The sequence below is a fragment of the Cervus canadensis genome, chromosome 14 (assembly GCF_019320065.1).
Source record: "Cervus canadensis isolate Bull #8, Minnesota chromosome 14, ASM1932006v1, whole genome shotgun sequence".
Classification (NCBI taxonomy): Eukaryota; Metazoa; Chordata; class Mammalia; order Artiodactyla; family Cervidae; genus Cervus; species Cervus canadensis.
Genome location: NC_057399.1, coordinates 45,789,878 through 45,803,254, shown reverse-complemented (window position 1 = coordinate 45,803,254; position 13,377 = coordinate 45,789,878). Strand labels below are relative to the sequence as shown.

General features: G+C 37.4%; 1 protein-coding gene across 1 annotated transcript in view; it reads right to left on the bottom strand.

Annotated features, from left to right (window-relative positions):
- ADAMTSL1 (ADAMTS like 1) overlaps positions 1-13,377 on the bottom strand; it is a 505,479-nt gene that overhangs the window by 244,362 nt on the left and 247,740 nt on the right. Inside the window, 4 exon segments of the mRNA XM_043486937.1 lie at positions 3,450-3,552; positions 5,614-5,761; positions 7,108-7,312; positions 12,188-12,238. Of these exon segments, the coding sequence (XP_043342872.1) occupies positions 3,450-3,552; positions 5,614-5,761; positions 7,108-7,312; positions 12,188-12,238 (507 nt within the window).

Below are 13,377 nucleotides of genomic sequence, written 5' to 3'. Positions count from 1 at the left end.
AAGATTTTTGAGGTTGGTTGTCAGGGAAACCTGATAAAAACCTATGTGTGGATTAAGGCAAATTATGACCACCAGTGAAAAGTCAATTTAGAGAGCAAGATTTCTACATGTGGGTTAGGAAATCAGTTTCTGCAGATCAAGAAAATAGACTCAAGGCGATATTCCTACCCTCATACTATATGAATCAAATACATCATAAATAAACCAGTCTGTTGCTGCAGGAAAAAAACAGCAACATCTAAATGCATTTCTAAATGAAGCTGTAGCTTCATAAGACAAACCTCACCACAGTTAAGCATGTACTGGGTTGGCCAAAAAGTTTGTTCAGATTGTTCCATAACATGATATGGGAAAACCCAAATGAGCTTCTTGGTTAGCCCACTACATTACCATCATGTGACCCACTTTGATATTTATTTCAGTTATTCTATGAAACTTATAACTGTATTTGTATCTTCTGCAGGGCATTTAGTTTAGTGGAACAACAATGCTGGTATATACGTCTATAAAGATTTAGTTATTTTTTTGGCAGTTCAGTTTTCAGTCTTTACTATAGGTTTTTTCTAAACATGTCTTAGAGTGGTTGCTTTCCAACATGTTTTTGGCTACAGCGCTAACCAAATTTTTTTTTTTCTATTTTGGGGTTACCAAAAGAATCTATTATTCAATAATGGTATACCCATTTACTAAAGATTTAAAGTTACAGATTTTCTTCCAGTATTCAATGAGACAGGCTAGTGATAATGTTTTCTATTTTACACAAGGGGAAATAAATGATATTTGCTGTTTTACTACAGAACTCTGAATGTTAACTGGAGCCAAAGCAGGAGATAATAGTCCTGGACCACTGTTCCTGCTTCTCTGATGAGTTCAGAAGTGACAACCGCAGCTTCTAAACATTACTGTTTAATTTAAGCAATGTGTGTCTCTTCTGTGGGAAGAAGAAAGACTTGCTGACAGTATATCATTTTTTCATTATAGTATGGAGAATAATTATAGATTGCTCCATACATTTAGAAACTAGTCTATGTGGCATAAAAAAGAATTAAGACCATGCAAAATTATGTTTTTAAATTTCAAAATCAATTAAAAAAAGAATGTGACACATAGGACCTTTCTAGGGTTCAGTGCATTAAACAGGTAAAGTGTATTAAAATGTGGAAACCATATACCTTTCATTACAGCATTCTACAGCTGTCATTTATTTCATTTTGGTATAAAAGTAATTATTGTTCTGAGCATAATATTAATAGTACACATTTCCTTTACCCAGCACTAGCACTCTAATTACAATCTACTTCAGTTCAGATTAATCATGCCAAGATGGCAATTCCATTACACCAAGAGTGAAATTTAATAATCTAATATATGGCTATAGTTTCAATGGTTAAAATTATGGGTTTAACTACTTAAGGGATTTGTTAGGATTAAAGTTAAGCATAATGCATCTTAATCAGAAGTTTAGTGGAAAACACTCATTACAAAATATGGATATATAATGTTGTGGTCTATGTAATGCTTTTGCAGAAGCATTAAAGTTTATTTAGAGCTTTCATTTGAGAAGTATCTAGTAATGGCAAATGTGTCTAATTATTGGTATAAGATGTTTTGATCTAATTTAAACTTTGCTATATTATTTAACATTGGTCATAATGCAATATTACATACAGAATTATGCTTCAGACCACATAACAGAATATAATGTACAGGGGAGCAGAGTTTATTTAGGTAAAATAAAACCTAACTGGCTTTAAATGTATATTAACCTAAGAATACATATAAGGAGTAACTAGCTCCAATTATACGGAATCTTTCTGTTTCAAATAGGACCTTGGTGGATTCAAGAGTTAATATCCCTCTAAAATGAACTGCTTCCTTCCTCTCCAGGAAAGGAAGGCCTGTCAAGCCAGGTACTGGCAGGAGAGAAACAAAAAGTTTTAAGCCTTTATATAGTCACATAAAAGTAGCACTGTAATGTTTAACCACTGAGTTTTCTCCAAAGTTCTGTAGTGGTTAGTTGATTTTTCTTAAAACCTTTCCTCAAAGAAGTAGAAAAAAAAATGCTACAGCAACTTTATAACACAGAAATAACCTATGTTTTGCTTCTTATCTTTTTTTTTTTTTTTTTGCTTCTTATCTTTTAAGAAATTTGTTTGCTCATATATAAACCATTTTTCTGTGAAACAAGTGACTACCTACCATTTCTTCACAAATGAACTTTGGTCATTGTACCAATTTGTATCTTGGGTTTCTTTTTCAATCTCTTGATGTTTAGGGTGTGATTCAGAACACAATTTGTGTTCTGGCAAACAATACTAGATTTTGATTCAAACAGGATGACTCAGAGGAGAGTCTAAATTGCTATTAAACATATAGATTACAATGTTAATTTATGTATTTAGTAAAATTTAGTAAAGCCTACTAAATGCAAACAGCCAACTCTTTGGAAAAGACCCTGATGCTGGGAAAGATTGAAGGCAAGAACACAAGCCGGTGACAGAGGATGAGATGGTTGGATGGCATCATTGACTTAATGGACATGAGTTTGAGCAAACTCAGGGAGACAGTGAAGGATAGGGAAGCCTTGCATGCTGAAATTCATGGGGTTGTAGAGTCAGACATGACTTAGCAACTGAACAAGAACTACATTTGGAAACCATTTTGTATCCTGAACGCTATACTGTGAGCTCTTGGAAGCTCACATAACATGTCTTATGTACTAATGCATAGTACTGAGTCTAGTGCTTGTATTAAATAAACTAGATAATCATCAATTGGAGAAATTGCTTTGGGCATAGATGAAATTCATCAATAAAGTGCTTTCCTGAATTTTTAAAAATGATGCAACAGAGAGGCCTATCAGTGTATTCTAGTAGAATCAGTATGCAGTTATTGATCGATCAATCTGTCTCTATTCCTGTTTTCTCTTGTGAAGTATCTAGTGGTCTTACAGATTTCACAGCCTTGATCAAACAGAGCAGTGGGAGAGAGACCTGGTATCCATCTACTACCGATCCAGCAAGAAAGGGGAAAGAAAAGCTAATGAGTTTCCTTTGCTTTCAGATATATTTCACTTCCCCTTTCATTTTTGTGAGTGGCTATATTGCAAAGCTGGGAGATAAGGAGTACAACAAGCTTCCTAGGCTTTCACAGCTAATCTACGCTACATCATCAGATGCAGCCTGGACTTTCTTACCTTCAGCCTCTTGGCAAGAGAAAAGAGAAGGTCAGATTTTGGAGAAGAGGGTAGGCACTACATTTTCATTTTCATAACTCAAAAGATTTAGAGAACAGTCATGTTTTGAGAAACGCTTTGATAAATCTCCAACCTGACAGCCCCAAAGCCTCACTCTACTCTTGGTAAGAGGAGTACACTTAGTTCAGAACCTCTGTAAGCCTGGGTGAGATACCTCTTTCTTTAAACCAATCGACATCCAAAGCCAAACAACTCGTGGTTGAAAACTTACGAGGGCTCTTCTGACACAGCGCCTCCTTCTTCGAATTCTTGGGCTTGTTTGTACCACGGCAGCTTGGCCTCTACCGGAAGTTTTTCTGAGAATTCAGCGCATAGAGACGGGGTTAGAGCCAATTTAGGATTGCAAGGAAACGCTATTTTCTCCTCCCCAGTTCTCAGTTTTGTGCTACCTAAAAGTTATCATGTTGATAACTGTAAATAATAGGTTTTCAGGTTAATTTCTGCATATGAGTGCCCTTTATTATGTTGAAGAGTGAAGTCTTTTTATTATGAAAGTTATAACTTTAGGAGCTCAATACGTATGTAAAGAATCATCAAAGTATCTTTTCACTATTTCCTCTTGAAAAGATAGAGCACTATTTACCTTTTAAAACAAAATACAGTGGAATATATTGTGATATTTTCATAAATTCTAACTTGTTTTTCTTTTGCTTTTTGGCTAAGTGTGATCTATGCCATAATGTAAAAAACAAACAAAACTGCCACTCTGAAATTCTCAAAATGTTGCTTTAGACACCTGACTCATGCAATATCCACCAGAGGTTCACTGACAATTGGAATATGAGGAACTTGGGGTCCACAAACCATAATTTGGCTTGCTTCACATATTTATCTAGCTTTGGTCAAACAATTCAAAATAAGCTTCCTAACAACTTCCTGGGGGGGGGCGGGAAACAACAACAACTGTGGTGGAGAAAAAGAAAGAGGGAGGTTATAACTGCTCCTACATAAGTAACTGCCAAGATTTGCACTTTGACATATTTATTAAGGTCATTTATAGGCATATTGCCTTTATAGTGTGAGCCAGTGAAGCTCTATCACCATTTTATAACATATAATTATAAAGATGAAAGAAATATGTCTATATATGCATACACCATAGAATTATATGGCATTTTAAGGATGTTTAGAGAGCCAGACTCACTACCTAGTTGTGAAAATACAGATTTTACTCCTGACAGTTACCCACAAACTGCTTTTCTTTCTCTGAAGTGGCTGGGTAAAGAAAAACAAATAAAAAATGCATTATTTTAACCTGGGGCATCACTTTTTATCCTCTGTGTGCAACAACCATTTAGAAAACAAAGCCAGTGAGAAATGTAAAATTCCCCAAGCCAAAAGGATTTGCTAACATTTTGAACCTGGCAAAATGGTTCCAAATATACATGCATAGTTTTATAACTAGCCCACCTCTCCAAGATAAAGGAACTCAGTCAATGAAGGTGTCTATGACCACTTGAACCATCCCTGGTTTTCAATAATGAGCATTCAGCTTAGCATGAATAGCAGGCTTGTAATATTTTACTGTCTTTTTGAATTGACTCTGCCAGTTGTATCAGTAGCCCCTGATCCTCCTATATTTGAGGAAGCTAATGATACTCAAGAGCTGAAGATAATATTCTTGCAAAACTTACAACAGGCAAGGCAGTGGGTTGTAGACATCAATAGGTTTATTCCAATTTTCCTTTCAAATTATGATTCTGGAATCCAGTTTCATATTAATTTTTAATTTTAAAGCTTTCAATATAAAAAGCAACAACTTTTTGTTGTTGTTTTATTAGTTTGAAGTATGGTATATTTCATGCTTAGCAAAGCAGACAGTTTGGATTCACTGCTTTTTTTTTTTTTAAACTGAGGTGTAGTTAATTTACAATGTTGTATCAGTTTCAAGTATATAGCAAGGTGATTCAATGATATACATACATATATATATGTATATATATACACACATTTATTAATTGATTAAGCCCTCTCCCTTTTTTACTTGATGAATCTTACTGCCTTGTTTTTAATAGCAAGCAATGTGAATAGTAAATCACACATATATTTCTATAATATCTTTATAATATCTTGCTTCAAGTAGATCTGATTTTTTGTTTTTTTTTTCCAGCAGCAATCTTCCATTAATTTTCTTACTCAGGAGAGAATTACATCAATACATAGTGCCTAAAAACAATTTGCAAGCAAAACTGTTGGAAAGACTTTTAGAAACAGTTAAGTCCATTTAGTAGAGTCTAAGTTATGAAGAATAGTTAGAAAGAACACTCGGAATACTTAAAAATATTCCAAGGAATTGAAAACAGCAGTGAATATACACGACCATGACAAGATTGGTTACAGAGCCCCTGTCAAGTTACCTTTGGGTTTATAGCAGGGAGTGGGTATGATGCATTCCTCTTTTATGTGGGGCTTGGTTTTGGGGCTACAGCCTCCAGTGTGCATTTCCCGATGGTCGATGCAGAGGACCACACGGTACCTGAGGCCCTGGCCACACGTCACTGTGCACTGGAAAGAGAATGCAAGAAAGGAGACTCATAGGCAAAGCATTGCTTACTGTCCCTCATTTCCCACCTGAGACTCTTTAAAGGGCTGCTTTTACAGAAGGACTCCTGGTGGCTTTATATCACTTCTTACTAGTCATGGGATCTTTGTTCTGTTCGGCTATTTCGGGGTAAGGGCAGCTGAACATTAAATCATCTGCAGTTTCTTCACTTTGGATTAGTCAGTTAGCCATTCTTAAGCACACACTGTGTGCAAAGTCCCAAACCAAGCAGCAAAGAGAAGGAGAAAAGAAATGATAGAGTGTGCCTGATTTTGATTACCAAGACTGCATGTTAATTTTATTCAGTCACTTTGCTAATGATTGTTAGGTCCAAAGTATGAAAAATGCCAGCTCCCATGTGGACATTAAATTTTTTTAACTTCCATCATAGCTAATTTATATTGCAGCATGGCTGATCCAACTGATAACAGTGGCATGGAAAAAATGCTGAAAGGAACTAATTCAAGGGCCAGATGTAGACAGCACCTTCAGTGGTTCCACATGCCTGGGAGCAAGTCTGATAGAAAGAGACATCACAGCTCTAATCTGCAGCCACAAAGCCACAAGGCCATGTGAGTAACCAGTGGCCATCTATGTGGTTGAGGACACATCTTTCCATCTCCTTTGCCACTTCACACCTTTTGGCACTAGAATCCAGGAGCCCCCCCCCCCCCCCCCACGAATTAATGTTTTATGTTTAAGCTGCTGCAGTGTCTTTCCTAACGTCTAGACTATTTTCATTTTAGTTAATCCTGCTTCACCTCCATTCTAACTACATTGCCATTTTCATCTTTTTTTCCCAATGAATAATAGACACAGTTTTCATCTTAATCCACTGAAGACACTTTTTTGGACATAGACAAAGTATAACAAACAAAAAATGAAATCAAACTTTTGGTCTGCTGGGCTCAACCATCAGAACAGCTTACATAGCTTCAGGCTCATTCAGCCTCAGCTACTCATGGCAGATACTTGCCTCTCCTTGTTACTTAAGAGAGCATTATGGAGAGTGATAGTGGCTTCTTGAAGTCACTTGAAGAAAAAGATATGTGTGTATATGCATGCATGGCATGCTAAATATACATATACATACATATGTATATTATATATATATATATATTTTTCCTACTCATTTACTTCTGGCTGTACTTGATTTGGGGTAAGCCTACTCCAGGGTCTACACAGGTAGGCATCTAGACCCCTCAGATGCAGAAATGGGAAGCTGGACAGAGTGGCCGGTGGGGTGATGATGCGGAGAGGGAAGAATGGACTTACTCTCCTAATGAACAAAGAAAGAGGGCGCAGTTACCGGAGACCACTCCTGTGCCAGCCATTTAGGGCAGTCAAAAATGTTGCAGGGCTGCACGGTGGGCATCTTAGGGGTGTACATGCATTTCCACTCTTCTGCTGAGCTGACATGCCCCTGGATGTCCTCCTCCACACAGGAAACTGCCCGGCTCTGGATGCCCCCCCCGCATGAGGAGGAGCACGCGGTCCACGGGGTGGCCTCCCACCTACAGAAGCAAGGGGAGTCATTAGGCCAGACCCACACACTGCCCACCTCCTCTGTGAGCTTTCCCACCACTCCCTCCCCAGTGCCCATCAGGGCAATCAGCTTCTGAGAGGCTGAGCTCCAGAGAACCGAAAGCCAGCGACTGCCCAAGGTCTGCTGAGTCAGAGAGGATTCAGTGCTGGCAAAAGTGCTCTGTTAACCTTGAAGCTCTACACAAATGTAAGAAATTACTCTGAGAACTGTGTACAAGGCTATCTGTGGGGTCCATCACCTACTCAAAAGAGGGCTGTTCAGTACTTTTCCTTATAGTTTCAATATATATTGTCTCTGTATGTGTATTTGTGTGGGTGTATGTGTATATATGTATAATATTCATATTATTTTATATTTTATAAATATATATATTTGCATCTATCCAACATCTATGTATCTAAATATCTATCTTAAGACTAAAATTGGTTAATCAGTTAACTCTAATAGTTTGTACCTGGGCTAATACTTTTCAATTTCAGGGCAATACTTCATTACTTAGCTTCTAGATACTTTTACATGAGGAGCTCATGAAAGATCAAGGTAAACTAAACACCCTTTCTCCCTTGCTTCTATGGTCATCAACTTTGGGACTGCATGGATTCAGTATAATTCTGATGTTCAAACTGTATCATCATTAAGGAGCCAAAATGTCAATATAGGTGTTACCTACATGTTCCCTAGTTGCTGGGGTGAGGTACTGACAGTTAGCACTCCTCCAATAAAGAACTCCTGGAACAGTGAAAAGTTTGGCTTTGGTTCAAAAGCTCATGGCAGTGGAATCTACTGTAAAGTAAGGGGAAAAATAACAATGTTGTCAACAGCATTTAAGAGAATTTCACTGATTTTTCAATTCTCTCCACAGCTTGATGCATTTGAGACTGGAGGCAGAGAAATATCTTTGCCCAATTCTTCTTGGAGGTTTAGAGAATGTCAAATTTGTAAGAACAGAAACACAGCGGCTAGCTTTTCTTTCTTGCCTATCTAGTCTGCTTGTTTATTTATGAGGACTGCTAAGGAACTCTAAGAATTTCTCTTAGAATTATGAGAGATACCATTTTAATGAGAGAGAAACAAAATGTCACCAAGTTGATCCACTTGAATAGTTAAATCTAAAAACACCGCAGAGGCATGCCGTGGAGATGTGAACCATCCCCTACATGGGATTTCACGTGCATGTGAGCCTGATTTCTCTTCTGCATGAGCCTGGATAACATGTGTTTCCCACTTACTCCACAATTCTCTGTACTGTTCAAGTCTAGGCAACAACTCTTATCTCCACTGCCAACAGCCCAAACATGCTGCCAAATACAATATTTTCCTCTGCATATTTCCCCAGGAGGCACAGAAGAAAATGTTATTATGGGGAAACTGAGGCCCTCTGGTTAGTCCTTTGGAGAATCTCTGTTCCCTTTCAAGAGAAGGAAGCAGCTCTGTAGAGTTTCTCTTCCAAAAGGGTGAGACCAATTCTCATTTGTCTCCATGTAAATCTCTGGAGAGCTGGAAGTGGGTAACAGGTCTGATTCAGACTAAAATTGAGCTAAACGTATAAGTACCAATTCACATTAGACTCGATTTGACAGTGACCTGGGAATTTGCTTTTGAATGGACATTTAATCTCTTAAAACATTAAGATGCCATAAAAAGAGCACATTTCCTAATTGGTACTCTAACATCCCTAAAGTTGACCCTTCTGAAGAGAGAGTGATTAATTTCTGTCTCAACACTTGGACCTGATCCATGGTGTAATTTCATAAACAGTAATAAGTATCCTTTTCATTGTCAGTGATCATGGAAAGACAAATGATGTGAATATTATTCCAGGTATTTATAGTATGGTTCCAGGATTAACTATAGTTCTATATGTGAAAAACTATAATGCGAATCCTTGTGTAATAATAGGATTATGTGGAATTTCAAAGCAAAACATCTCTGTTCTTTAAAGAAAGTATAACAAAAGCTCAGAGAGGACATCAGTTAGGATATCTCAAAACAGGGACCAGGTAAGGATTCGGAAAAAAAAATTTATATCCAAGAATCTTGCTCTAGAAGAATAACAGATGAGGTCATATATTTTAACTCCTTTGGCTTTTAATTTTTAAAGTCCATTGTGTATGTAGTTTAAGAAATTCTCAAAATTAATGATTATGTGGGAAAATTTCAAATATTAATTATAAATTAAAGATAATTAACCAGACTGTGTTAAATTATATTCAGATATGCATTATAGTCAAAGACTGAAAGCAAGAAAAAACAATCTGAAAATTCACTCACTGTGTTTTGTGTCTATACTTGTGGTCTTAAACACATTTAAATAATTTCAGTAAGCAAAGTCTTGATCAGTAAGTAGCTGCCCTCTGAGAAACATTCTAATCCATGGAAATATTCATAGAAATAATTTCCATTTACTAAGGTTTTATCAGTAAAGCAGAATATCTAACTTCAGAATTAATTTAGTAACAGAGTGCATGGGCTAAGAAATATAGTCTGTTTATCGTCTAGTTGTCTTTGCCCATTGTGATGCACGGACAGGCCACAGTGTGCATAAGACAGGACGCAAACAAACATCAAGCAGGTTCATCTCAATCTGTCATTGAGAATACCAATCTTCAGGCACTCGGGGGACATTTGAATATATAAGAAATCAAGTTTAACTTAGGACAGGCATTAGGCACACCAGAGAAATATAAACAGGAGAGATAATAGACATGAAAGAAATTGAGGAGTACCATTACAGGACAAACACCAACTTGATGTTCTTACCCCTGACACCCGACTATGCCTTTATCTCGAATCACATGGCCTTTTCACAGCCAGATATATATGTCCTATGAATACTTACTTTACAGATACGGGGGTTGAAATTAAATCTTGGTTCAGTTAAATTGATATTTCTCTATTTTCATTCCATTTTTTTTTTTTCATGTTTGGTTCTGGATCAAACCAGCAAAAAGATACAACAGTAGCATTCTAAAGTCATTTATTGTCTTTATCAATATAGGCATAGGAAAAAGGGAGGGAGCTGATGAATGAAGTAACTCCTTAGTGAAAAACACTTAAAAAACAATCCTTAAATAATTATATATAGCATTAACCAAGTGCCCCCTTTCTTTATGCTACCATTAAAATGGTGAAAAGTAAGTCTCATGCCAGTCTACTTTTTTAAGTAGAGCCTGGATAAACCTTGCCTTGGTTTATATGTGTGTGCGTGTGTATGCATGTTGCTGCTTAGTCGCTCAGTCGTGTCTGACTCTTTGTGACCCTATGAATTGTAGCCCAGCAGGCTCCTCTGTCCATGGGATTCTCTAAGCAAGAATAGTGGAGTGGTTGCCATGCCCTCCTTTAGAGGATCTTGCTGATGCAGGGATCAAACCCCAGTCTCTTGCATTGCAGGCAGAATCTTTTTTTTTTTTTTTCAGGCAGAATCTTTATTGCTGAGCCACCAGTGAAGCCCACGTACATGTGTGTGTGTGTGTACATATGTGTATGTATGTAGACACATGTTGGAATGCATCTGCAGTGAGTGAGTGAAAGTTGCTCAGTTGTGTCAGACTCCTTGTGACCCCATGGACTATACAGTCCACGGAATTCTCCAGGCTAGAATACTGGAGTGGGCAGACTTTCCCTTCTGACCTTCAGGACCTTCCTGAACCAGGAATCGAACCAGGGTCTCCTGCATTGCAGGCAGATTCTTTATCAACTGAGCTATGAGGGAAGCATCTGCAGTAAATACACATTCATGCCTATTTGTGTAAATATATGTGTTTACACATGTGCACTGAGTGGATGTGAAGAGTGGGAGAAAGAAGCATCACTGGGAGCTGGACTAAAAAACCTCCAGGTCCCCTTTTTGTCCTTCAATTCAAAGTATTTGAAGATTTTCAATCAAACTGCTTTATTTTACAGTTCCAAATACAATTACTTTGGGGGCTTTGCTTAGTTTGAGATGGAGCAAACCACCATGGATTATTTCCAACTATTTGTGATCTGATTTAAACCTTGGGTTCTAAACAGCAGCTGACTCTCTGAAGTCCCAATGAGTGAGGACAACAGAGCAAAGGTCTTGCTTAGCACAGAGGTGGCTTCAAACCCGTCTAATTTCTGCTCTCTGGGGCGCTGTTTCTAAGGTGGCAGGCAATATGCTCAGTAGCTAGCATGTTTTTCAGCTTCTCCAGTTTTCTTATAAATATATTAATAAAGAGAACAACTTCTTTGAAAAGTTTCTCAGTCACTTTAATGATATTTTCTAGTTTTAGAAAATACTGTACTTTAAAAAAGCAGTGCAGTGCATGGAATTTTCTGTTTTGGAAAATAACAAAACCCCTCCCCATCAAATGTTATGAACAATAAGGATATGAAAAAACTGCCTTTTTGTATTTAATTATAATTTCTTTGGAACAAAAAGAAGGATATTCAAAGCCCCTATGCAGAGTAATACCACATCTGGAATTTCACATTTGCGGTATTGGGATAATAATTCAGGCAGTGTTTGTTTAACAGTTAGCAACAGTGCTTTAATGACTAGGGTCCTATTGCAGAGGAAACACAGAAAAGGACAAAGGGAGTGAAAGAAAGACATAACATAAACCCATACACTGTATCTAATCAGAGTGAATTACTGTGTTCACTGCAATGTAATCCAATCCTATCTTAAAACGGTTTTTGAATGACAAGCTTACAGTCTGAGCAGACCAGTGTTATTCAAAAGCAAAGTTCAGGAGGGATTGCAAAATATACTATCTACCATCTTATTTTTTTTTTTTACAGAAAAACACAAAATCTATTATATAAAAGAAGCAGAAGACTGAGTTACTAATTCTAGCATCAGGATGATTGATTTACGTACCGAGGAAGGGGATGGTAGATGTCATAGGGCATGATCTGCTTGTATCCGTCACTGTTAGGAACAATAATGCCAACCCTCTGAGTAGAAGGTACACACAATAAAATAAACACTAAATGATTACATTAAACAATTTTTTAGACAAATGCAAAATAACATTAATAAATTGTCTCTAAAAAAACAACACTAAAACAGTTCAATATCTTTATGCTAGCATCCATTTGAGGATGGGGCAAGTTCTTTTGACAGGGCACCATTTACTATAATTAGTTCTCTGATCCAAGCAGGAAATACCAGGGGAAAGGGTGGTGGCAAGAAAACCTGGCACCTCATCATTAACTATGACACAATAAGCTTGTAAATGTTCTTTAATCCCCCCAATTATACATCCTATGAGGTCATTATGATCATCATTATTAATGTTACTTCCAGATGCTCACCAAGCAATTTTATAGTTACTGTCTTGCTCCTGATGAAAGAGAGAGCTATATGTAAGAGTATGTACCTGGGGACTGACAATACTATGTAACGTGCACTAGCAAATAGGTAATGCACTTTTGGCAGATCTAAGGATCTGAGTAAAATCTGGAGAGCAGCCACTTGGTTATATTAAAAAGGGAAGGGGAACGAGTGAACACAGTAGGCAGCTATCAACAAAAGCACATTCCCTACCAAAACAAAGATAGGGCAGTTAAAATGAGATAATAAAGATGAAACATCTTTTTGGTGGTCTATAAAATGTGATATGGTGTTAACTGGTGGTGGCTGTAATTGTTTTGACTGTTGTTACTATATCTGGTGCCCTGGGAAACCTGTGAGATTTAGAGATAAACACTAAAGGAGCCAGAAGAAATGATATAGGCTATATGGCTAATGGATTCACACGATATGATATTATAGGCTATGTGGGAGTCCTCAGAGGCCTTTAGGACTCTAGTAAAGTACATGAACCTATCTCACTGATTTCAAGTAAAGCCTCCAATTGACAAGACTTTCTTCTTGCTGAGCCCCCTAACTTGTGGGAGATTTATGACTCGTGAATCTCAGATAGAAGGGCTAGTACAACAGACTCTCTATCAAGAGTGGGAGACTGAGCTCAATCCGTGGATGTCATGTATTTGCTGGGGCAAAGCATGGTAGGTCGTGAGAACTTATTTTACATCTGACAAATGACAGCAACTTCCTCTTCTGAA